This window comes from Trachemys scripta, chromosome 2, assembly GCF_013100865.1.
Source record: "Trachemys scripta elegans isolate TJP31775 chromosome 2, CAS_Tse_1.0, whole genome shotgun sequence".
NCBI lineage: Eukaryota > Metazoa > Chordata > Testudines > Emydidae > Trachemys > Trachemys scripta.
In genome coordinates, this window is record NC_048299.1 from 1,362,396 (window position 1) to 1,388,940 (window position 26,545).

The 26,545-nt window shown below is 45.3% G+C and overlaps 2 protein-coding genes and 1 long non-coding RNA gene across 7 annotated transcripts in view; all 3 read right to left on the reverse strand.

Annotated features, from left to right (window-relative positions):
- Positions 1 to 885: 885 nt before the first annotated feature.
- Positions 886 to 26,545, reverse strand: part of LOC117873931 (zinc finger protein 271-like) — a 42,870-nt gene continuing 17,210 nt past the window's right edge. Inside the window, exons 8-10 of the mRNA XM_034763834.1 lie at positions 6,163 to 6,276; positions 4,622 to 4,735; positions 886 to 2,606 (exon numbers count right to left, since the gene is read on the reverse strand). Coding sequence (XP_034619725.1) covers positions 1,330 to 2,606; positions 4,622 to 4,735; positions 6,163 to 6,276 — 1,505 coding nt within the window. The 3' untranslated portion in view covers positions 886 to 1,329. The remainder of the gene's footprint in view (positions 2,607 to 4,621; positions 4,736 to 6,162; positions 6,277 to 26,545) is intronic.
- LOC117871893 lies at positions 3,005 to 6,188 on the reverse strand. The gene is made up of 3 exons (XR_004644351.1): positions 5,251 to 6,188; positions 4,622 to 4,735; positions 3,005 to 3,113 (listed from the first exon to the last, which is right to left on the reverse strand). It is a non-coding gene; the product is annotated as an uncharacterized LOC117871893 (long non-coding RNA).
- Positions 9,829 to 24,635, reverse strand: LOC117871871 (zinc finger protein 777-like). 5 transcript variants are annotated; one of them, XM_034759639.1, is made up of 5 exons: positions 24,385 to 24,635; positions 22,118 to 22,714; positions 19,831 to 19,951; positions 12,550 to 12,642; positions 9,829 to 11,278 (listed from the first exon to the last, which is right to left on the reverse strand). In XM_034759639.1, exons 2-5 carry the CDS (start codon positions 22,481 to 22,483, stop codon positions 10,746 to 10,748), a joined length of 1,113 nt encoding a protein of 370 aa, XP_034615530.1. In that variant the 5' UTR covers positions 22,484 to 22,714; positions 24,385 to 24,635; the 3' UTR covers positions 9,829 to 10,745. The 5 variants fall into 5 exon arrangements, with proteins under 5 accessions (XP_034615530.1, XP_034615532.1, XP_034615529.1 ...); XM_034759641.1 differs by lacking the exon at positions 24,385 to 24,635 and adding an exon at positions 24,096 to 24,187 and having other exon boundaries at positions 19,837 to 19,951; XM_034759638.1 differs by lacking the exon at positions 24,385 to 24,635 and adding an exon at positions 24,096 to 24,187.

Sequence of the window (26,545 nt, forward strand, 5' to 3'; positions counted from 1 at the left end):
TTAACTAAGTAGCACTTGCTTGACAAGGGGCATGCGTTAGAAAACCTAGTGAATTGAGAGAGGATGGGGACAGGTATTTGTACCTGATAGTATGGGCCATCCTTTGAGGGCCTGAAACACCAATTACACCACCTTTTCTCTCCACTGTTGAATATCAGAGCTAACTTTGATTCTATCACGGCTGCTGAGCTGAATTCACTTTGGGCCAATGGTGCACCCAGCACTGGGGCTCCCCTACTACAAGCTGAAATCATTAAGAGCTGAGATCAGATCACTGAGTGCTGTGTTAACTAGTGGGGGAATTGCTAAGCGGCTGGCGGAGCAGTTTGCGGGGATGGTTGGAGGAGCAGCTTGTAGAGCAGAGCAGTTTGTAGGACGGCAGGAAGTGGACTGGCTCGTGGTGAAGGCTGCAGTGGAACCCCATGGAGAGACAGCCAGCCAGCCTTGGATCACCTAAGGTGCCCCTTAATACCCTGTGTGCCCCCCTTTCATTCTGGGGCTGCACTGACCAGGGACAGAGACTTTGAGGGTTGTTGGACTTTGGGGACTCTGGTTCTTGAATCCAGCAACCCAAAAATCACTCAAAGGGAAAGGACACGGCCCAATTTGCTGGGGTGGGTCTTTTGCTCATGGTTTGTGTTAGGAATCCTGTTTGTGGTGTTTTTCCAATTTAATGCTGATGTCGTTTACCTCGTGTTATTAAACATTTTCTGCTACACTCAGACTCCGTGCTTGCGAGAGGGGAAGTATTGCCTCCTAGAGGCGCCCAGGGGGTGGTATGTAATTGTCCCAGGTCACTGGGTGGGGGCTCGAGCTGGTTTTGCATTGCGTTATTGAAACGGAACCCCTAGATACAGAACCCGTTCCTTGTTGCTGCCAACTTAGATGGGCAGGAGGGTTACATATATATACGCAAAATATTTGCCCCCCTCATTTTCATATCAAGAATTTGGTCTTTAATTGCTGTAAAAGGCCCCAAGGAGCCTGCAGAGGATTCTGCCATGAAGAGAATCTTTTTGGAGGTCTTTAAGGGACTGTTTACCAATAAAGTTTCTTGGCCTCAGCATCGTTCGGAGTTTGGGTTTTTCTGGGCCACATCCTGAAAGGTGCCAAGGCTCAGAAACTAAATGAATCTGACGACTGTAGCGGATGTTGAGCCTTTCTCAGGTGTTCCCCATCTACATTTAGACATTCCCTTTGCCACATGGGGAAGCTGGCATTTTGGACGAGGATAGTCCTTTCAAATTAAGTGTCTGTCACCAGCAGTGCATTTAAACAGCCTCCTGCTGTGTAAGTCACCTGCTGTACTGTACCAACCTCAGTGACCATTCAAGTTTTAAAGGACAGGCTGCGCTGACCAGAGTCCTCTTGTGCATGATTCTTTTGGTGCTTTACCAAAGTCACCTTTAGCCTGAAGTGTTCACCACATTCAGTGCAGGTGTAGGGCTGCTCTCCTGTGTGGATGTGCTGGTGGTTTAGCAGACACTCCTTCCGAATGTAGCTCTTGTTGCATTCCACACATTTATAAGGCTTCTCTCCAGTGTGGCCCTTCTGATGTCTAATAAGATTTGACTGGCAGCTGAAGCTCTTCTCGCAGTCACTACACTTGTAGGGTTGCTCTTGCGCGTGACTATGCTGGTGTTGCCGGTAAGTCTCCCTCACTCTGAAGCTCTTCCCGCACTCAGTGCACTTGTAGGGCTTCTCTCCCGTGTGGATACGGTAGTGACTGGTCAATTTGGATTTGGTGATGAAGCTCTTCTCACACACGGTACAGGCATAGGGTCTCTCTCCTGTGTGGAGTCGCTGATGGGATAGCAGGACAAACTTCTGCCGAAAGTTCTTCCCACACACAGTACAATGGAAGGGTCTCTCTCCTGTGTGGACTCGCTGGTGACGTAGGAGGTGTTTCTTTTGGATGTAGCTCTTGTCACACAAGGCGCACTGATAAGGCTTCTCTTTGCCATGACTTATCTGGTGATTTATAAGATCCATCTTCAGCCGGAAACTTTTCCCACACTCTTTACAAGCATAGGGTCTCTCTCCAGTGTGGACTGTGTAGTGGTTGGTCAGCTTGGATTTCTCATTGAAGCTTTTCTCGCATTCCGTACATTTATACAGCTGCTCCCCCGTGTGGATTCTGTGATGCTTGATGAGAATAGATTGGTATCTGAATCGTTTCCCACACACAGGGCACTGATACGGTCTCTCTCCCGGGCGGATTCTGTAGTGACTAGTCAGTCGTGCTTGATCAGGAAAGCTTTTGTCACATTCAGTGCAAGGATATACTTTCTCTACAGTGTGACGTTTCCGATGAGATTTATCAACAGTCTTGCAAGCGAAGCTCTTTGATTTCTCTCTTGCGCAGGGCTGTGGTTTTGGCTGGAGTTCACCAGAACCTGCCTCACACGGAGTAGATTTCCCAGGTCTGATCTTTGCGGGGTTCTCCGGTTGTATATTTGAGCTGCCCTGCCTCTCGGAGGGCATTCCTACATTGGGACTCCGGAAAAACTTCTCTGCAGATCTACCCGATAACTTCTTGGTCAGCTCCAGGCTCACAGGACCTTCACCATGATGCCGATCCTCAGATCTGACCAGAGCCCCTTCACCTGATAGAATAAAGGATTATTATTATTTGCATACATTAGCATCTAGAGGCTGTTCTCTGCACTGGACGAAGCACAAAGTACGAAAATCCCTGCCACCTATAGAATCCAGACAGGGATTTAAATAAAATGCTTGATTTTTAAAGAAAGCCTCTTCACCTGAAAAGGGGGAGGGGGAGAGGAGAGAATAAATCAGATGATGAGAGAGCTACACTGCCCATAGTCAGCCAGGAGTGGTAGGAAGCCAGGACTGAGGTCGGAGATGAAGGAATGTCAAGTTCTGGTTACAAAACAGAACAACATGAGAAAAAGGCAGAACCTTTAAGAGCTCATCAGAGTTTTGTTGGCATTTCCAACATTTTACTCATTCACTGCATCCACGTTGTTTGAGTTACTCACCGGCGCTGCAATCTGGACGGCTCTCTTGTGGTTCTGAAGCTGGCTGATCTCCAATCGGTGGCTCTTCCTCTTGCTTGGTTCGGGGTGAAATGTGTGTGGAAATGGAAGATTCTGTTCAGAGGAAAGAGAATCTCAGTGTATTTTTCTAGTGTTCACAGAACATTTTTTTAAAAAGAGTTGAGACCCAAATTCAAACCTCGGCCAATTCTTTGCCAAAGCAGACAGGTCTTCTGAACACATACGAACACGCCTGCAGTCATTTAAGGTACATCGACATGCAGATAAAAAACCTGCGGCTGGCCTGGGTCAGCTGAGAGGAGCTCGGGCTCTGCGGCTCCAAAATCGCTGTAGAGATTCTCCGGCTCAGGCTGGAGCCTGCGGTCTGGGACCCTGTGAGGACGGAGGGTCCTAGAGCTCAGGCTGGAGCCTGCGGTCTGGGACCCTGTGAGGACGGAGGGTCCTAGAGCTCAGGCTGGAGCCTGCAGTCTGGGACCCTGTGAGGACGGAGGGTCCTAGAGCTCAGGCTGGGGCTGCAGCCTGAACTCTACACAGTGATTTTTAGCCCCAGAGCCTGAGCCCTGCAAGCCCGAGTCAACTGAATTGGGACAGCCATGGCCCTGCTGTGGGAATTTTATCCTTCTGCAGACATACCATTACAGGCTCCCCAGAGCCGCACTGCTGAGCTCCCAGATGACAGCCACAATTAACAGGCCCCCAACACTTCCCATTTTAACTTTCCCTTTGAAAAAAAAAAACCAAAAACATTGAATTCCACATTATGTTGATGAGATTCTAGGACAGGGGAGGGCAAACTTTTTTGCCTGAGGGCCACATTGGGTTTCTGAAATTGTAATGAGGGCCAGTTAGGGGAGGCTGTGCCAGGCGTGGCTCAGCCCCCACCCCCATCTGACCCCCCCGTTTCTCGCCCCCTGACAGCCCCCCAAAACCCCTGCCCCACCCCCCCCCCCCCCTCTCTGTCCCCGATCACCCCCAGACTTCCAACACCCCTCATTCTTGACTGCCCCCTCTGGACCCCTGCCCCATCCAAGCACCCCTTCTCCCTGACTGCCCCCAGAATCCCTGCCCCTGACTGCTCCCCGCTGCCCCATCCAACCCTCCCTCCTTCCTGACTGCCCCCCCGGGACCCCGCCCCCATTCAACCCCCCCGTTCCCCGCCCTCCGAGCGCCCCGACCCCTATCCACACACCTGCCCCCTGACCACCTGCCCTCTATCCAACCCCCCTGCTCCCTGCCCCCTTACCGCGCTGCCTGGAGCACCGGTGGCTGGCAGAGCCAGCCACGCCACTGCGCAGCACAGAGCACCGGGTCAGGCCGGGCTCTGCAGCTGCGCTGCCCCAGGAGCTCACAGCCCCACCACCCAGAGCATTGTACCGGCGACAGAGCGAGCTGAGGCTGCGGGGGAGGAGGAACAGCGGGGGGGGGGGGGGAGGCCTAGCCTCCCGGGCCAGGAGCTCAGGGGCCAGGCAGGAGGGTCCCACGGGCCAGATGTGGCCCACTGGCCGTAGTTTGCCCACCTCTATTCTAGGACATGGATATCCCTGTGCCATACATAAACAACATCATTCCTTCACAGCCCTACATAATCGGTCACCACTCACCTGTCTTGGTGTCTGTAGACACTTCCCTTTCCTCTGGGTCCCCTTGATCCCTGACACATGGCTCTTCCCCTTGTTCAATCCTGGACAGAATGTCAGGTTTGGAAATTGCATAGTCTGATCATGGAAACAGACACCAGGGATCATTATGCTTCATTAATAGCCACTGAGTACTTGCTACAATGTCAAAGGACTGAGAATTACGTTAAACCAATCCCCTTCCATCACCAGAGATGACTGGCAATTTGAGTGTAGACAAAATAGTAAAAAAAACATAAAACATCTGGTAGAAGATCAGTTTTGGACCCTGCAGCTGATTCAGAAATAGCCACATATACGGGGGGCTGTTTATTTAATCTCGTCTGGTTCTGAGCAGGTAGAGAGAGATTTTTCTGTCCAATCTCTGCGTGTATCAGTTAAATACACACAAGAAAAATATAGCTAGTACTTTGATACTGGACACTAAAGTATTAAACCCATCCTTGGGTATTTTTAGTCTCTTTAAATGGGGGCTGTGTAAAGTGGACCAGTCACAAAAGTTCTAAGTGAATGCTGATCTACCCAAAACCACGGGAAATGTAAAAAGCACTGATCATGGAACTTCTGATAAATGAATGAAAATACATCATTACCCAGTGAGAGCAAAGTCTCATAGTTGCTCTTCATCACATTCTTGTAAAGCTCCTTCTGCCATTTCATCTAAATTCCCCCATTCCTGCTCATTGAAATAGACTGAGATCTCATCAAATGTCACTGGGACCTGAAATCACAAATGTGACACATTCAGCACTGTCAGCTGCAGTTGTTTCCAGACACCTGCATCCCATGACTTTATATCAAAGGTAGCGGTAGAGGTTGGTAATGCCTGAAAATAATTTTTATTTTCTGGTGTCTCGTTAGTAGCCAATGAAAAAAATCTCTGGTTTCTGCCCTGTATCTTTGGCTTATAAAACAAGAATTAGATTTAGCTTTTAAATAGTTTTTACTGTTTTTAGTTTATAGTTTAGTGTTTTACAGATCTCTTAGTGTTTAGATTTAGTCTCTTTGGGGGAAATCCTGCTCCCCCCCTCTCCCGCCCGGTACCATTTGGGTGCCAGACTATGCTTTGGACTCTGGGCTTCAAACTCTGTGCTTCCCTGCCCAAGATCCTTCTTGGACAGTGACGACCACTCGTGCTGCCTGGACTGCCTTGGGGAAGCCCAGATCACGGTGAGGTGTAGTGTCTGCTGATTGTTCCCCAGCCATGCCCAAGATGGACAGGAACTTTGTCTCTGCAAATACCTCATGGAGAAGGCCATGAGGCCCCAGTCAGACCCAGGTTGGGGAACCTGCACCATCATCCTTAGAATGTTCATGCACCACAGCCATGCAAGACATTCTTCCTAATAGTAGACAAGACTCTACTAGAAGATGTTACCTAGCTAAATGGAAGCGCTTTTCTTCTTGGGCATGCCAAAGGAGCATTCTCCCAGAAACTACAGATATCCCTGTGCCATACATAAACATCATTCCTTCACAGCCCTACATAATCGGTCACCACTCACCTGTCTTGGTGTCTATAGACACTTCCCTTTCCTCTGGGTCCCCTTGATCCCTGACACATGGCTCTTCCCCTTGTTCAATCCTGGACAGAATGTCAGGTTTGGAAATTGCATAGTCTGATCATGGAAACAGACACCAGGGATCATTAATGCCACCGATTTGGGGGCGACCCCTCTTGACACTGCTTCACAGTGGCATTTCGGTAGCGACGCCTCTTGACGTTGCCACTTCACGGCGGCATTTTGGCAGCTGCTTGTCCGGCGGCCACGGTCCTCGGCGGCTGGTCGTCCGGCGCCCGCCCCATGGAAAAGGTTGGGGACCACTGTTCTAAAACATCCCCTTGGACTAGGACAATTGCTTATTGTGTTGTGCTCTTGGATGTTTTGCTCATGCTGTAACACGTCATTTGACAGCAATCACTTAAAAAAAAATCTTTATTGAATCTTAATAGCAAACTAGCTTCAAATATGGTACATATGAGATTGTTGCAACATAACACAACGGGATACCACAAAAAGCAGCATCAAAAATACAAGTATCTACATAAAGACATCTTCATGTTTATGGGTTGTATGTATATTAATTCTGTTTAGAGACACAGTAAATGCTCTGCAACAGTCCTCTCCTTGGGTAAAGAAGGGATTGGAAAAGTCCTGTTCAAGTAGTCATCACACTAGCAACAATGTTCCATATTTTATTAGTGGTGGGCATAAATCTAAAGTATGTTTTCAGGATCTGTGTTGAGAGAATAGGGTTGCTTTTAGCAGAGATTCAAGGAACAAACATTTAAATAAGATGTTAACTGAATTCAGAAAAGATACCTTCAGAAATAACAGTAGTAGTAAAGACAACTAACCTTGCATGAAAAATACCTGTTCATTTTACACAGTATAACATTCATTGCTTTTTTTGGGGTGGGGTGGTTAAATTCACATACAAACTATTCACTTATCCACTATGGGTCCAATCTTGCTCCCATTTAAGCCAATGGCAAGATTCCCATTGACTTCAAGGGAATGGGAAACAGGCCCTATATCTTTGGAAACAAAACATAAAACTTACCTTTGTTAGTTCCAAATGGCCTGCTGAAGCTCCATATTTTCTTTTTCACTTTATTTTAGGTTCAATAAAGTCTTTGCACTTTCTTTATCACACATAAAGATACTGCACTTCACTAGCACAGCAGTGTTTAGCAGGATACAATATTGTTAATTCAGTGAAACACTTAGCAGAAGGCTCTTAGGAAGGGGAGTAGTCCTCTTTTTGCAAATGTGCTCAGTCCCAGATGGGGGAAAGCCCATATTGTGTCATTTGCACACCCTATCAATGTGCTTCTGCCTACATGCAAGTGCAACTTTCACGAAGTGACAAAGACTGGTTCCTGGTTCTTTTACTGGTCTCATTTCCAACTAAGGAAAAACAATCCATGTCAACAAAAAAGGAGTCTGGTTCTTGGTCTCCCTTCAAGATTTGGAGCTGTTGGTCAAAAAAAAAAAAAAAAAAAAGAATACAGAATGCCCCATTTCTATACCCCTCCAAAACTCATGACTCCTCTAGCTATTAATTCCCATTGCATTCTATAGGAGCTCACTCCTCTTGCCCAACAGCTTTCACTGTATTCTGTGGGAGAATTTAATTTTATTGTCAAGCCTCTTCAGTGTTCAATGTTTTCTGCTTAACGTTTTATTTGATTAGCATTTGAACATATAAAGTGCTATATGACTAGGCTTGGAAGGATTAGATTTTTATCAGTAAATGTCAATTTCACCACAGGTAGCACAAATCAACAACAAATATTTCCATCAATAACAACTGCTGTTTACAGATAGGCAACGTAAGAAAAATGCCGATTGAGAACTTATTAAGGTCAAATCCAGTGATTTAGACTTCTGAATAAGGCTCGTTACAAATGGACTAGAGAATGAATAATTAAAACAGGTCGGATTTGTTGATTTAAGGATATTTTGATATATGATGTTGGAAATGTGTGTTTTAATGGTTTATAAAGCTTTAACTCTTTGCATCTCAATGTCTACCATCTTGGAATAATTGTCTGATCCCCACAATTTCCTATAACTGTGAAAATTCAAACTAAAACAAAAAAAGCTTAAAACCCATAATTTTGCACAACAGTGAAAGTGTAAATCAATAAAAAAATTTCAAATGCTTAAAATACACTCATATTATCTGCTAAAATTATATTTAAAAATATCGAATTCTGCCAAGCCTATATGTAAACACTAGGTCCTACTATTGTTCTGCAGAGCACTTGTGGAGCATGAGGCTCACGCTCCACAAGTTGATAAAGTTTTGCATCCTCCGTAGCTATTGTTTACTTGTGTTGTTGGATGTTCTGCATTTATCTTCTACCTATCATCAATATTTGCTCAGGAAGACCTCTATAACTGAGCTATTGCTACCAGATGGATCCTTCCCAAGGGTGCGAACGACTTCTGTTGTTGTACTTGTTGCGCAAGAGGGAAAACATTCTACACAGAGTTGTTTGACCAGATTCTGCTCTCAGTTGCACCTAAGCCACCAATTGCAGGAGTGTAACTAGAGTGCCAGATTGAGGCCTCTGTTTCAGGGGGTTCTTGAACCATTTCATGGTTTGAATCACATTTTAATGGAGAGATCATTTAGGGGATCAAATGCCCACTCATTCGTGATTGCAGAGAATCCCTATTTAGGAGCGCATATCATTCTACAGCAACTGCTTCCATGGGAAAGTAATAATTGGAAAGTATTTAATGTTGGTTTAGTCGTCTCTCATGTGATTTAGCAGTTGTAAGGAGAAGTCAGCAACATGAGACCAGACAGCTCTCTGCATACCCACCACCAAGCAGTCTGTGGACCACCTTTTGCTCTATTCAATGTGCATCTTGCAAAATTAATTATTTTAACTGCTTACCTGCCAGGTAATAATACAAACATTTAATAGAGGAAAAATAAGACTAAGTTAGAGCAATTAGAATAATAAAAATCTTGGCGAACCTCCCCATTAGTTCAGTTACCAGTAGGGTTGCCAACTTTGTATTTAAAAAATCGGACACTCCAGCTGGAACCACCCTGCCCTAGCCCCCCGAGCCCTGCCCCACCTCTTCCCCCAAGGCCCCACCCCCATTCGCTTCTCTTCCCCCCTCCCCAGTCACTTGCTGCTTTTCCCCTTTCTGCCCCTCTGCCCTGGTCAGGAGGGACACGCCTGCAAAGCCAGGGCTGGGAGCTGCAGCCGCCCAGTGCAGGTAGGAGGCGGCCCCAGCTGACTAGGAGCTGGCACAGATTAGTGACCAGGCGCCTCCCCGCCCTCAGTGACGGGACTTGTTGTACGGTCAGTAGATTGGACTGGACACCGTCAGATCCCCTTTTTGACTGGATTTTCTAGTCGAAAACCGGGCACCTCGCTACCCTAGTTACCAGGCATCATTCATTGAAAACAAATGTTATTATGTATACCACAATGTAGCACTCTTCACTGTACAGCTGATCATACAACACAACATTTTACTCTTTTCCCCCCCTCTTTAGTTCTCCCTAACTGCTCATATGTAGGCACAATTGGGCAACGTTAAAGTCAACTCCCTATAGAATTTGGAGGATTTATTTTAATACCCCCTTCCCTGCCCGCCGCCCCCCCCCCCCCCCCCCCCAAAACAAAAAAACTCCCAATCAAAAAGTTTAAAAAAAAAAGGGGGGGGGCACAAAACCAGGTGTTTTTTAATTGTTTGCAGGCCACCTTTAAGCAAGGCATTTAACAAGATGCACGGGTTTGGTAAGATTTTCTGACCTATGTTTGATTATGTTTTTAAGCAGATGACTCCACTGTTTTTTTTCCCCTATCTCCATCTGCTGACGCTTCCTCTGAATTTTGGTTTAGAGAGAAGAATAATCCCACATAAATTTTGCCTCTCGTCATTCATGTTGCACAGAAGCGACAGAAAGGAGAACATTACCCATGTCTGTTTTCTCTTCCAGGAGCTCAAAAATGAAGCCTGCATCTCATGTGCTGTAAATTACTCTAAACTGTGGAAGTTTGAACTACATTTTGTCTTTGGACTACTAACATGCGTTGGTGCTTTCACTCACTGTCATTTGACTGCGCTTAATGGACTTTACCATTTATTTCCTGTTTTTAACATCAAGAAGCCCAATCTCTTAAACTGATCTAAGGCTCTTTGAAGCTCTAATTTCTATCTTGCTCTGTTCCGTAAATTCTCTGGTGATGTGATCAAAGGTTCCTCATGTCAAACTTCTCCCATGTTTTCTGCAATGATACAGTCTCTCTCTAGTATAGGTTAGTTGGTGTTTTAGAATATGCTTTTTTGAATAAAAATTTTGGTATAGTCAATACACTTTTATATGTCCGTTCTCCCCCCTTGCATGAATCATTTTGATAGCTAATAAATTCAGTTGCTTCTCAAGGTTTAAACCGATGAGCTACAATGACAGATCCAATTCAGTGTTATACAATGTCTTCTTACACAAAAGCTTTTCCCATAGTTGGTACATGTGTATGGTCCATATTCTCAGATGGATTTGTTGGTGACTGAGTAGAAAATGAGTTCCCATAAAGCTTTTGCCACAGTGATTACAGGCAGATGTTGTGAGTCCGTAAGTGATTAGTAAGTCTTGGTTTCTCAGTAAAGCTTTTCTCGCATTCTGTACATTTATAGGGTCTCTCTCCCGTGTGAGTTCTCTGGTGTCTAATAAGATCTGCATGGCGACCAAAGCTTTTTCCACAGTCTGTACATATGTATGATGATACAGGACTCTTTTTTGCATGAATTCGCTTGTGTTTTAAAAGACCTATCTTCAATTTAAAGGTTTTCTTACATTCTGTACATAGGTATAGTCTCTCTCCTGTGGGTGTCTCTTGGTAGAAAAGGATATCTTTGAATGTATTGGAATCTCCTTTCCCAAGAGTCGAGTTACACATTCTGCTTCCAGAAAGATTCAACGGCTCTGTTGCTGTGCTCCAATGACTCTCGCAAGTTATTCCCTTGTCAGGAGTTTGGAAAACCAGGTCTTCTGATCTTCCTGAAAACGATCCATGCAGTTTCATATTTTCTGGAGCTTCCTCATTATCCTGCACTTCAGTTTTGATCTCAATCCCATCATCCACTGGAATAAAAAGAATCCAATCATTCATTTCATCTGCTTGGGAAAAGGAAATCTCCTAAGAATAAAACATTCCTGATCCATAATGCACACAATGCTTGTAGGTCATATTGCTCCTTGAGGGAAACAAAAAACAGAAAAGTGATAACTTATCGGACCAGTAAGTAATGTATGTCACTCAAACTTTTGCATATAAAATGCCTCTCATAAGCTGCCAATTCCAAAAGTTTAAATTGAAAGAACTCCACATTATGTCATCTAATCTATCTCCATGCATTTTAACAAGATAGATTTGACTTTGTAAACCATCCCTATTAGAAGCCATGAATATCACCAGTAATGAAGATTCTGCAACTTTAATACCCTCAAAATCCACCTGTGCCTCTCTACTGCTACTGCCAAAGCCCTTGTCCATCCCTTTGCCATCTCACTTCTTGATTTTTGTAACCTTCTCTGTGGCTGCCTTGATTCTAACCCCTTCCACTCTACTCCATACAAAAAGCTGCTGCTAGTGTCATCTTTCTCCCTGTCACTCAAACTGAATCACTTAACTCCCTGCCCCCTTCACTTGCTCCCTCTCTTTTACTGCATTAAATAGAAATAGGTCCTTTCCTTCAACGCACGTATCATCCTGTCTCCAACATCTCTGCTCTCATTTCCCCCCTACTCCCTCTATATTTCCCCTGTTCTCTCACCTTACTGCTCCCTTCTCCGACACTTAGCATTGCTCCTTAGAGTGCCCCTACATTTGGAACATCATCCCTCTTTGCCAAGCATCCTCTCTTGCCTCCTTCAAACCTTTTGTTAAAACATCTCATGGAATTCTCCCTACCTCATGCTCCTTAATAGTAATTCTTCACCACCATCACCCTTCCTAAATTATTTTTCCATGTTAGTAATGGTGGCCATATAAGTACCAAAAGAGATGTTTCATCTTAGACCACATGTTCTGCAAGGTAGGGCATATATCATACCATTTATTTAAAAAAAAAGGTTATGTAAATTTATATCAGTATGATTTTTAATATTAAAAAAATACTAGTAATAACACAACATTTCATCCAAACACTCAGAAATTGGAGGGATGAAAGGAGAGAAACTGCCTTAGACCAGAAAGTTCACTGGTTCCCATATCTATAATGAACTTATGAGAAGATCTTGTTATAAAATAGCAATACATGACAAAAGACAGAACTATAAGAGTTCATCATGATGGTTTCTCTTGCCAGCTTTAAGTCATTTACTCTTCGGAGATGTCTTAATCCATTACTCACCTATGCGAGGATTCATAGACATTTCTCTTTCCTCCAAGCCCCGCTGAGCCTTGACACGTAGCTCTTCTCTAGACTGCATATCATGTTTGGAGACTGAATAGTTTGGACAAAGAACAAAAAAAATTCCCATAATATCTTAATATTCACTGGTTATTTTTTAAAAAAAGAAGAACAGGAGTACTTGTGGCACCTTAGAGACTAACAAATTTATTAGAGCATAAGCTTTCGTGGACTACAGCCCACTTCTTCGGATGCATATAGAATGGAACATATAATGAGGAGATATATATACACACACATACAGAGAGCATAAACAGGTGGGAGTTGTCTTACCAACTCTGAGAGGCCAATTAATTAAGAGAAAAAAAAAAAAAAACTTTTGAAGTGATAATCAAGCTAGCCGAGTACAGACAGTGTGATAAGAAGTGTGAGAGTACTTACAAGGGGAGATAGAGTCAACGTTTGTAATGGCTCAGCCATTCCCAGTCCTTATTTAAACCGGAGTTGATTGTGTCTAGTTTGCATATCAATTCTAGCTCTGCAGTCTCTCTTTGGAGTCTGTTTTTGAAGTTTTTCTGTTGTAATATAGCCACCCACAGGTCTGTCACTGAATGACCAGACAGGTTAAAGTGTTCTCCCACTGGTTTTTGAGTATTTTGATTCCTGATGTCAGATTTGTGTCCATTAATTCTTTTGCGTAGAGACTGTCCGGTTTGGCCAATGTACATGGCAGAGGGGCATTGCTGGCACATGATGGCATATATCACATTGGTAGATGTGCAGGTGAACGAGCCCCTGATGGTATGGCTGATGTGATTAGGTCCTATGATGATGTCACTTGAATAGATATGTGGACAGAGTTGGCATCGGGGTTTGTTACAAGGATAGGTTCCTGGGTTAGTGGTTTTGTTCAGTGATGTGTGGTTGCTGGTGAGTATTTGCTTTAGGTTGGGGGGTTGTCTGTAAGCGAGGACAGGTCTGTCTCCCAAGATCTGTGAGAGTAAAGGATCATCTTTCAGGATAGGTTGTAGATCTCTGATGATGCGCTGGAGAGGTTTTAGTTGGGGGCTGAAGGTGACAGCTAGTGGTGTTCTGTTATTTTCTTTGTTGGGCCTGTCTTTTAGGAGGTGACTTCTGGGTACTCGTCTGGCTCTGTCAATCTGTTTTTTCACTTCAGCAGGTGGGTATTGTAGTTTTAAGATATGTCCACATATCTATTCAAGTGACATCATCATAGGACCTAATCACATCAGCCATACCATCAGGGGCTCGTTCACCTGCACATCTACCAATGTGATATATGCCATCATGTGCCAGCAATGCCCCTCTGCCATGTACATTGGCCAAACCGGACAGTCTCTACGCAAAAGAATTAATGGACACAAATCTGACATCAGGAATCAAAATACTCAAAAACCAGTGGGAGAACACTTTAACCTGTCTGGTCATTCAGTGACAGACCTGCGGGTGGCTATATTACAACAGAAAAACTTCAAAAACAGACTCCAAAGAGAGACTGCAGAGCTAGAATTGATATGCAAACTAGACACAATCAACTCCGGTTTAAATAAGGACTGGGAATGGCTGAGCCATTACAAACGTTGACTCTATCTCCCCTTGTAAGTACTCTCACACTTCTTATCACACTGTCTGTACTCGGCTAGCTTGATTATCACTTCAAAAGTTTTTTTTTTTCTCTTAATTAATTGGCCTCTCAGAGTTGGTAAGACAACTCCCACCTGTTTATGCTCTCTGTATGTGTGTATATATATCTCCTCATTATATGTTCCATTCTATATGCATCCGAAGAAGTGGGCTGTAGTCCACGAAAGCTTATGCTCTAATAAATTTGTTAGTCTCTAAGGTGCCACAAGTACTCCTGTTCTTCTTTTTGCGGCTACAGACTAACACGGCTGTTACTCTGAAACTGGTTATTTTTTAAACTTCAAAGAATGTCACATTATCTGAAACTAAGATGCTTCCATTGCTGTGATAGTAGATAAACTGAGCAGAGGTAACAGTGTTAAAGGTGACCATTTTTAAGTCTGTTCACCTTTTCAGCTTATGAGACTTTTGGTCTACTTATTTATTTTTGTCAAAATCCCTGTTTTCATGAATGTCTGTTTAAAAACAGTGGCTTTGACCTCGCCATGAAAACCCAAGGGACTGGAATTTAAACTCTGCCCCTTGCTGACATCACTGCTATTTGCACACCTTGCAGCTGCAAATAGCATTTTCTTCTCCATCCCCACACAACTCCTATGTACCGACAGATTGCACTGCACCATCCCTACAGAGCAACCGAGCATGCTCTATCCCAGGGATGATGGGCTGAGCAGGACTTTCCCTGCAATTGCTCTTCCTACCTGCTGGGGGACACTAACACCAGACACTAAAACCAAGAGCAGGGAGACTCTCTCTCCTATGCTTTCAATGCTCCTGGTGCAGACACCTAGGTAGCGTGGAGAAGGATGAAGCTGCCTGATTCAAAGGCAGAGAGGTGAGGAGAAAAGAGATGCAGAGCTGGGGCAGAAGACACTGGATGTTAGGAGAAGGGGCAGGAGTCTGCCAGGGGATAAGAGCAGACGGGAGGCTGGGAGCACAGGGGTGGAAGGCTCTATAGTCACTAGAAAACACTCTCCAAAGAACATGTCATTCAGTCCATTTAATATTCCTTTGCAGTCTAGCAAATACCTCTGAAACCCACTGATGTCCCAATGCAAACGGATGGACATCATACCAAATGGACTGACGGTGAAAAATCCATTGCTATCTACATGGGAGGGATAGCTCAGTGGTTTGAGCATTGGCCTGCTAAACCCAGGGTTGTGAGTTCAATCCTTGAGGGGGCCACTTAAGGATCTGGGGCAAAATCGGTACTTGGTCCTGCTAGTGAAGGCAGGGAGCTGGACTCGATGACCTTTCAAGGTCCCTTCCAGTTCTAGGAGATAGGATATCTTCATTAATTTAATTTAATTTACATACTGCACAGACCACAGTGAGAGATTATGCCATACACTATCAAAAACTGAGGAACCACCTGATCAGCATCCTATACAGCAAACAGGAAAACATCAAAAAAGAACGCTCCAACCTGGAGACTTTCATAAATAACCAACCCTCCGCACAAACGGATTTTACTAAAATAAGACAAGAGATCTACATTACACACTTCACCGCTCTACAAAGGAAAAAGGACCGTAAGCTATCTAAAATCCTACCTGCCACATGGGGCCACAACAGTGGTACCCCTAACTCACCCAGCAATATCGTCAATTTATCCAGCTACACACTCAACCCAGCAGAAGAGTCTGTCCTATCTCGGGGACTCTCTTTTTGCCCTACCACCCCCACGAACATGATACAGTTCTGCGGTGATCTGGAAGCCTACTTTCACCGCCTCTGACTCAAAGAATACTTTCAAGATAACACTGAACAGTGCACTGGTACACAGATACCCTCCCACCAACAACACAAGAAGAACTACTCCACATGGACTCCTCCTGAGGGTCAAAATGACAGTCTGGACCTATACATAGAATGCTTCCGCCGACATGCACAGGCAGAAATTGTGGAAAAACAACATCGCTTGCCTCATAATCTCAGTCGTGCAGAACGCAATGCCATCCACAGCCTCAGAAACAACCCTGACATTATAATCAAAGAGGCTGATAAAGGAGGTGCTGTTGTCATCATGAACAGGTCTGACTACCAGAAGGAGGCTGCCAGACAACTCTCCAATACCAAATTCTACAGGCCACTTTCCTCAGATCCCACTGAGGAATATACTAAGAAACTGCACCATCTATTCAGGACACTCCCTACACTAACACAGGAACAAATCAACACACCCTTAGAACCCCGACCGGGGTTATTCTATCTACTACCCAAGACCCACAAACCTGGAAATCCTGGACGCCCCATCATCTCTGGAATTGGCACTCTCACTGAAGAATTGTTCGGATATGTGGACTCTCTACTCAGACCCTATGCCACCAGCACTCCCAGCTATCTCCATGACACCACTGATTTCCTGAGAAAAAACTACAATGCATTGGTGATCTCCCAGAAAACACCATCCTAGCTACCATGGATGTAGAGGCTCTCTACACAAACATCCCACATACAGATGGAATACAAGCTGTCAGGAACAGTATCCCTGATGATGACATAGCACAACTTGTTGCTGAGCTCTGTGACTTTATCCTCATGCACAATTATTTCAAATTTGGTGACAATATATACCTCCAGACCAGTGGCACCGCCACGGGCACCCGCATGGCCCCACAATATGCCAACATTTTTATGGCTGACCTGGAACAACGCTTCCTCAGCTTGCGTCCACTCACACCCCTTCTCTACCTACGCTATATTGATGATATCTTCGTCATCTGGACCCATGGGAAGGAGACTCTGGAAGAATTCCACCACGATTTCAACAGCTTCCACCCCACCATCAACCTCAGCCTGGACCAATCTACACGGGAGGTCCACTTCCTAGACACCACAGTACAAATAAGTGATGGTCACGTTAACACCACCCTGTACCGAAAACCCACCGACCGCTATGCCTACCTTCATGCCTCCAGCTTCCACCCCGGACACACCACACGATCCATCGTCTACAGCCAAGCACTGAGGTACAACCTCATTTGCTCCAACCCCTCAGACAGAGACCGACACCTACAAGATCTTCACCAAGCATTCTCAAAACTACGATACCCGCACAAGGAAATAAGGAAACAAATCAACAGAGCCAGACGCGTACCCAGAAGCTTCCTGCTACAAGACAAGCCCAAGAAAGAAAACAACAGAACTCCACTGGCCATCACCTACAGTACTCAGCTTAAACCTCTCCAATGCATCATCAGTGATCTACAACCCATCCTGGACAATGATCCCTCACTTTCACAGACCTTGGGAGGCAGACCAGTCTTCGCCCACAGACAACCCGCCAACCTTAAGCATATTCTCACCAGCAACCACACACTGCACCATAACACCTCTTACTCAGGAACCAATCCATGCCAACTCTGCCCACATATCTACACCAGCGACACCATCACAGGACCTAACCAGATCAGCTACAACATCACCGGTACATTCACCTGCACGTCCACCAATGTTATATACACCATCATGTGCCAGCAATGCCCCTCTGCTATGTACACTGGCCAAACTGGACAGTCCCTACGTAAAAGGATAAATGGACACAAGTCAGATATTAAGAATGGCAATATACAAAAACCTGTAGGAGAACACTTCAACCTCCCTGGCCACACAATAGCGGATGTAAAGGTAGCCATCTTACAGCAAAAAAACTTCAGGACCAGACTTCAAAGAGAAACTGCTGAGCTTCAGTTCATTTGCAAATTTGACACCATCAGATCAGGATTAAACGAAGACTGTGAATGGCTAGCCAACTACAAAAGCTTGGTGTTCCTCCCTTGGTGTTCACACCTCAACTGCTAGAAGAGGGCCCTACCTTCCCTGATTGAACTAACCTCGTTATCTCCAGACTGATTCTTGCCGGCATATTTATATCTGCCTCTGAAATTTCCATTACATGCATCTGAAGAAGTGGGCATTCACCCACGAAAGCTTATGCTCCAATACATCTGTTAGTCTTTAAGGAGTCACAGGACACTTTGTTGCTTTCCACTGGCTAAGTATGTATCACCATCCCCCTCTAGTGCCACATCCTCACAAATTATAAAAACCTTCTACTCCTGCCACTTACTTTATTACCTCAAGTGGTAGAGGTCTGTATGGATCTAAAGATCCTAATTCTGCTGATGACCCATGTGGGAAGGACAATATGGTTCCTCAGTATAAATTAAAAAAAGGAATACTTAAGAAATTTCATCCAAAAACTACATTAAAAGAACATTAAGGTTACAAAATCAAGCATGAATGAAGGACACCTATAACCTTAATTCAGCCCCCTTGTGCTTATGCATTATGATAGTATATCATCACATAATTAAAGACTATGTTTTCAAACAACTCCTGCCCAATTCCTTGTAAAAGACGGATTGTGCTTTGACAATAGATATGGGTTGTGTTGTGAAAGAGGTTGTTGTCTAGTCTGTAGGACTCCTGCTTCATTTGTTGCAGAAGTTGGAAGGTGTGCAGCAAATGAGGCAGGGAATTGCAGGAAGAGAAAGGGTGGCCTCATGGTTAATGCCACTGAATAGTTACCTGGAGAACTGGATTCTATCTCTGCCTCTGCCGCAGAGTTCCCATGTGATGCTGAGCAAGTCACTTAAACCAACATTTTCACAGGTGGCTATTGGTTTTTTTTTCCCTGCAGGTGTTCCTAATTTTCTGAAACAGCACCACACATGGGGTTGTACTAATTTAACTACTTCGATAACCCCCACCACCACCACCACAGCAGTTAAGTCAGTACAAAAACTGTATACAGACCAGGTACTGGGAGGGGAGAGGAGGGGAAGTGGGGAAGGAGGGAATCACACTAGGAGCAGCTCACACTACAACTTCATGATTAAAAGGTCCATGGGGTTTGTGATGTAATTCTTTCATCTAAAATTAAGCAAAAACTGCTGAGGATGGAAATATGTGCCCAAAAGGCAAACTTTAAGGGTGGGGGGAGGGGGTAAAAATAATCTTAGAACTAAAAAAAAAAATACATGCTAAAATGTAAGTAATCCTAAAAAAAAGATCAGAAAGGATTTGCAGATTACTTTAATAAAGATCCTGCAGACAGGCAGAATGTTTGAGTTTTGCTCCCTTCAGGAAATTCAGGGAGAATCCCAATCACACCACATGTACTAAACCACTTGGCAGTTTATAAATCAGCTGAAAGTCCAGATCCCCTTCATGAGGAAGAGAACACACCCCTAATCTTTCCCATTGTCATTTTTTCTTGTTTTAGAGTTGGCATATAAATTAGAAGGGATATAATCACAAATTACTTAACTACTTTATTCTTGAAATATCCTTTACTGAAGGAATGTTTCATCCACATCACACATGGAAAATAGCATCTGTGCATGTGTTGTTCAACATACACAACTAAATAGTGCATAAACATTATTCACAGAAGGAAAACGGTGGATATAGAGGTATTAGAAACATGACTGTGTCTATCAATCTCCTTTTACAGAAAAGGACGTATGGAGTTGATCTTCTATCACAAAGGTTTTGGAACATCTAAGAACTGATCCACCAGCAATCAAAGGATTTGAGAAACCAGGCTGGAGCCAGCCCAAGAACTGTACATATTTCACAACTTCCAGAGAATGAGTGAAAACTGACCTTTACCCAGTGAGATTAAAGATTCATAATTGTCCTTTATCACTTTTTTGTAAAGCTCTTTTTGCCACTCTTCTAAATTCTTCCCTTCAGGAGCTGCAACATTATCAAATGTCCCTGGGACCTGAAATAAAAAATATTGCAAACTTAGTACCTATGATTACATCCTGACAAGGGCCTTTCTGAGAATATTAAATGAGCAGACATTTGCTGGATGTTTCTGATGGCACTCATGCTACTGTATATCTCCTTTACAAAGAGGAATTAGATATTTATACTGCTATGTCTATGTCTCTCTCAAAGTCAGTATAATCATTTCAAGGTGGTATTCCTTAGCTCTTCACTGAAATCATGACTTCCCAAGCAACAGAATCAAAAGGTAGAAGTAAAGACTATTAAAGTCATCTTGGCCAATCTCTGAAACTCAGTGCACTTGTTCTCTTCAGCACACTTTTCAGTGCTTTCTTTGTCCAATGTATTTTAAATTATTCAAGCTATGAGGCAACTCCACAGTTTAATAGATCTCACTGCCAGGATTTCTTTTTCCTGATAATCAACTTAAATTTTCCTTTGCTCATTTACAATTCCTTACTTCTATACTGTCTTGTACCACACTGAATAATTCCTCTCCCTCTTTAGCATTTATACCTTCCAAATATTGGCAGACTGTTGTATCGCTCCTTCACCAATACATATTTAAAAAAAATTTTTTTTTTAAATCTTTCCTTACAAATCAAACCCTCCAACCCTTTAATCTATTTTGTTGCTCCTTTTTTCATTTCCTTACAACTCATCTAGATCTTTCTGATTTGAGGTGAGCAGAGTTGAGTGCAGTATTATAGCTGCAGTTTCTTAAATCCACTTCCTCTTCCATTTCCCAGATAGGAAGTGCTTCTTTTGGCCTTGAATCTTGTGTAATGCCCACAACCTCCACACAGATTAAACAATCTCTGATGACATTTCTTTGCTCCTACAGTTATAAACATAACATTTAGAAAATAAAAAAAAAAAAAAAAAATCAATGAAAAGCTAGTGCAAATACATCCAAGACTGCCAATTTCACATCTAGCTTGTAGCTCCCGGCCCAATTAATTTTAATATTAAAAGACACAAACTGCATGTAAAGTTGTATCAATACTTGCCTGATCAGTATTATTGTTCCCACGTGGCTTGTATCCATTTGGTAATATTAGGAGCGAACACTCTGCCTTTATGTATTGCCTTTCATTCAAAGGGGTATCTAAGTGTTTCACAAATGTTATCAATTGTACAACCTATGGATCCAGTTCTACAAATCTGTAGTCATATGAATATTCACTTTTACACTAGGAAACTACTCCATGAGTAAGCACTACTCAGATGATGGTTTGTAATATCTGGTCCTAAACGCCACCCAAAACTGATGTACAAGATACTGAATTGAACCGAAACTTAGGGCATATCTACACTTACCTCCGGAGCGATCAATCCAGCAGGGGTCGATTTATCACGTCTAGTGAAGACGCGTTAAATCGACCGCCAAGCGCTCTCCTGTCGACTCCACCGGAGCGAGAGGCGCAGGCGGAGTCAACGGGAGAGCGTCAGCAGTTGACTTACCACAGTGAAGACACGGCGGTAAGTAGATCTAAGTTATTCACGTAGCTGAAGTTGTGTAACTTAGATCGATCCCCCACACCAGGCCTAAGACACTGTTTAACAGTCCCCAGCAAGGTCTGCCCAGATTTGAAGAAGAGGTCTGTGTAGCTCAAAAGCTTGCCTTTCACTATCAAAAACTGGTCCAATAAAAGATATAATCTCCCACTCTTCTCTCTCTAACATGCTGGCTACAACAATAGTACATAGTATAAGCTCTATACTACAAACAAGTCATCCCAAATCAAATGAGATTATTCACATGAGTAAGGATTACTCACTCATACAAGTACAGGTTTGCAGGCTCAGGATCCATTTTAGAGCAGGAAGTAAAGAAGAGTACAGTATCCAACTGACATGCCAAGCAGAAATTTTTACTTGGGCAGAATGTAATTGCACAAGCTGAAACATGATCAAGAGAAAAAGTACCATGATATTTTCTGTATTCACAAGAGCTCAACAACCATATGCCTCCTAACTCTATGGTGCACAATGTTAAGTAGCAACTCAAAGGGAAAAGTGCAACCTATTGAATCATTTATATTTTTTATTTCCTGCAGCACCTAGGTGTTCCCTTGGAGAATTCCCATCCAAGTATTCTCTTATTATGCTCTCTTAATTTAAGAGAAACAAATAGAATATCAAATATTTAAATTACCTTCAAATGTTCAGGATTCCGGATTTGTTTTCGAGTTTTATTACTTATTCCACCACAGAAACTTTGAGGTGTTCCAACAAGCCAGTTTCCATCTTCGCCCAAAATGAACTTTTTGGGAACTGCTTCTTTCAGTAGGCGCCGGTTTTTCCTAATTTTTAGAGGATCAATTTCAAAAGAACTGTCCTCAAAATGTTTAGAACATAGTCGCTGATGTTTCGATGGAGTTCCCATTTCCCGACCCATGTTGTGAATCCACTGCTTCAAGAGAGGTTTGTTATGTAAAGGAAAGCCATAGAAAGTAACTGTACTGTTCTTATATACCCCACTCGTAGCATTTTGACAGTTCAAAGCTGAGCAATAAACCATTGTAAAATGAGCAGTAGAACCAAATCTAAAACAGTAATAAGATGCCAAGAGGTCAGTTTGAAGGGTTTATAATCAACTATTGCTTTAATATTAAGACCAGTAGATATATGCACCTCAACAACGTACAGGGTTGTAAAATACAGGAAAAGATTAAGTTCACAGTGAAGCAAAATGTAGTCGTGGAGCCAGACTTCAATGTAGGACACATGCAGACCTCAGCATAGTTGACATCTGTAAAATACAAAGAAAAGTCAGCCTCCTGCTTCTTAAATTAATACCGCTCTTCCTTAAACCATATACTGGTATACAGTTTCCACAATTCCAACTACCTATTTACAACCCCCAAACTAAAATGTCCCTTTTAAAATAACATAATTTAACATTACCATGCACATCTCCCATATATTAAACACCCCTACATTATGCATACACACAAGTACACCCTATCAATCAGGATATTTGCTAAGAATTTTGCCATATTCAGGAGCAAAGAAATATTTATAACATTAGGGTTACACAGAAGGAAGCAACAGAAAGGTGATGTACAATGTCCAAAAGGAGCGATTCATATGAGGAAATGTCAGCTTTATACTTGTCAGGAAGAGGAGGAGACTTTGGTTGCACACTGAAGTAGGAGCAAGTCTCAGAGGATCGACATATGGAACGTCCAGTGGCAGGAAGGAGCTCTTAGAAGAAACATGTTGGAGTGCAAGAACTCAAGTATATGCTGGGTTTAGCAGGCCAATGCTCAAACCACTGAGCTATCCCTCCCCCCTGCTAAACCCAGGGTTGTGAGTTCAGTCCTTGAGGGGGCCACTTAGGGATCTAGGGCAAAATCAGGTATATGTTGATGCACAGGGGACTGTAGTCAACAAATCAGACATGCACCTACATTTTAAGTTGGGACGGAGGCATGTGTGAAGGAAAAGGAAATGTCAAGAGAAGGGACTCTAGAAAGGAGAATGTTGGGAATGCATTTAACCCCAGATATCCCAGAACCAGTTCTGGGGTATGTCCTTTCCCTGGAATAAATCTCTTGACCATTTCCACATATCTGGAAGTGTCTGAAGTTCCTGACACTCTGGTCACACAAGCAGCACACCACCAGCGTACTGTGTCAAGGAGAAGCACCATTCCATCACACTGGGGAAATGCAGGTAGCCCTGCTCCACCACATCAATGGGGGGAGAAGGGGCATAGTGAACCCTCCACTCTGGTTCACCGTGCCTGGGCAGCCCTGATCCATCAGCACAGCACGCTACGAGGGGCAGACAGCCCCTGGCTCACTGCCCTGATGCACTGTGTGTGTGTGTGGGGGGGGGCAGCCCCACTCCGCACCCCAGTGCATTGTGGGGAATGTACAACCCACCTCACACAACCCATTGGCCCGGTGCATTACGGGTCGGGGAGCACACAGCCCCATTGTATCCTGGGGGTGGGCAACACCCAGCCCAACGGCCCACACAGAATTATTGGGGAGCAGCCCCACTCCATCGCCCCGGGGCATCCTGAGGATGGGGCAGCCCCACTCCCTCGCCCCGGGGCATCATGGGAAGTGGCGCCTCTCCCCCCTGGCAGCCCCTCCCAGAGGGGCTCCATGAGACTCTCTCACCTCCACTGCCGGGCAGCCATCTTCCCCCTCTCCGTGCCTCCCTTCATCACCGCCCCACTCCCTTCGCCCTCCCTCGGCGCGCGCAGCAGCCTGTAACGGCCCCACCTTGCGCACGCCTCTGGTCTCCGCCACCAATGGGAGACGACCACCCACCCACGAGCGCAGGGAAAGGTTATGATAGGCCGCGAGGACAACGACCAATCAGAATCGACGCCAGCTAGGACGGGTAACGGCGGCGCCACGCGCCCTGCCACATGGGCTAGCGAACGCCGGTAAGCTTCAGTCTTACCGCAACGGCACCATTCTTCCGTCCTCCCCTCTGATTGGCCAACCTCTTCCGGCTCCCGTCCTCTGACTGGTGATCCAGGGGCCTGAGGAACCAATCAGCCTCTTTATTCCTCCACTTTCCCCCGGGAGTCTCCTCTCCAAACTACAGTGGCGGGCCGCTCCGACCTGGGCATTCCTATTGGCCCGCAGCTGGCAGGACGCCTAGTTCTGATTGGTGGAGACGGCTGTCGACCTTGCTGAAGAGCCCTGAGAGCGAGCGGGGAGCTGATGCAGGCTGGGAGTCTGGGGTCAAACAACCGGGACTTGTTGTAATCCGTCCTGCCGCCTCCCCCCACACTACCTGGTTGGTAGGTATTGTCCCGCCTCCCAGAGATTGCCTCCCGCCCGCCCCCCCCCGACACGTCCCCTCAGTCACACCCAGCCCCCCCCGCGCTGTCCCCCGAGCTCCCCTCAGTCACACCCAGCCCCCCCGCGCTGTCCCCCTCGCTTTCCCCCGAGCTCCCCTCAGTCCCACCCAGCCTGCCCCCCCCGACACGTCCCTTCAGTCGCACTCAGCCTGCCCCCCCAAGCCTCCCTCTCTCTCCCCAGAGCTCCCCTCAATCACACCCAGCCTGCCCCCTGACACGTCCCCTCAGTCACACTCAGCCCTGCCCCCCACTGTCCCCCCAGCCCCCTTGCTCTCTCCAGAGCTCCCCCCAGTCACACCCAGCCTGCTCCCCCAAGCTCCCCTCAGTCACACCCAGCTCCCACCATCCCGCTCCCCCCAGCGCTCCCCTCAGTCACACCCAGCCTGTCCCCCCCCCCGCCCCCCCACACACGTCCCCTCAGTCGTACTCAGCCCTCCCTCCTTGCTCTCCCCGGAGCTCCTCTCAGTCATACCCAGCCCCCGCCCCCAGACTTCCCCTCAATCACACCCAGCGCGCCCCCTCCCATTGTCCCTGGAACTCCCTTCAGTCACACCCAGCCTGCTCCTCCAGAGCTCCCTGCAGTCGCACCCAGCCCACCCACACCCCCCCACATCTCCCCTTAGTCACACCCAGCTTTCCCTCCCAGTGTTCCCCATGTCACACCCAGTCCCCGCCAGAGCTCCCCTCAGTCACACTCAGCCAGCTGCCCCTGGAGCTCCCTTCAGCTCTCCTATCCCCAGACATGGCCCAGCCCCTCTCCCAAGCTCCCCTCAAACATAGCCAGCTCCTTCCTCCAACCGGCCCACAGCCCCTTTCTGCCTTCCTGAGACCCCTTTCCACTTTCAGCTCATTACCCTGCAACCCAGAGGCCCCCCGCCCATCAACCACCCTGGAGCGTGGTGACCCCAGAGCAGCAGCATGAGAGTAAATGTGGGATCGCTATTCTAGGCAAGGGAATAGGGGAGACCAAAGGGCATGGTGGTGTGGAAATGTAGAGGGAGCATCTGTGATGGGTTTGGTCACAGAGACCCCGTTGGCACTGTCACTTGATGTGCTGAGATTACCTCTGAGCCTGTTTCTCTGTCACTTTGGGACTCCAGAACCCTGCCTTGTTGAGCCAGACACGCTAGCCAGCTGCAAACACAGACCCAGGTCTGGTCCACACCCAAAGTGGCAGACTTAACTGAAAACGGCTTAACAAGTACTCCTGTCTCCACCACCCAGACACCCAACTTCCACTGGGATCCAAGCCCCAAATAAATCCATTTTACTCTGTATAAAGCTTATACAGGGTAAACTCATAAATTGTCCACCCTCTACAACACAAAGATATGCACAGCTGTTTGTTCCACCAGGTATTAATCATTTACTCTGGATTAATTAATAAACAAAAGTATAAAAGGTAGGATTTAAGTGGTTTCAAGTAATAACAGACAGAACAAAGTAAGTTACCAAGCAAAATGAAACAAAACACCCCGGTCTAAGCCTAATACATGAAGAAACCGATTACAGATGAAATTTTTATATGGAGATGTACCTATCTCATAAAACTGGAAGGGACCCTGAAAGGTCATTGAGTCCAGCCCCCTGCCTTCACTAGCAGGACCAAGTACTGATTTTGCCCCAGATCCCTAAGTGACCCCCTCAAGGATTGAGCATACAACCCTGGTTTAGCAGGCCAATGCTCAAACCACTGAGCTACCCCTCTCACCCTCAGAGATGTTCCAATAAGCTTCTTTCACAGACTAGATTCCT

Bases quoted from the DNA above. Each gene is read 5' to 3' on its own strand.
- LOC117871871 (XM_034759639.1), bottom strand. From the start codon at position 22,483: ATGGTTTATTGCTCAGCTTTGAACTGTCAAAATGCTACGAGTGGGGTA. The intron at 19,952-22,117 runs GTAATTTAAATA...TTTTTATTTCAG, and splicing joins GGAATCCTGAACATTTGAAG to GTCCCAGGGACATTTGATAA. The intron at 12,643-19,830 runs GTCAGTTTTCAC...CAAACTATTCAG, and splicing joins TTTAATCTCACTGGGTAAAG to TCTCCAAACATGATATGCAG.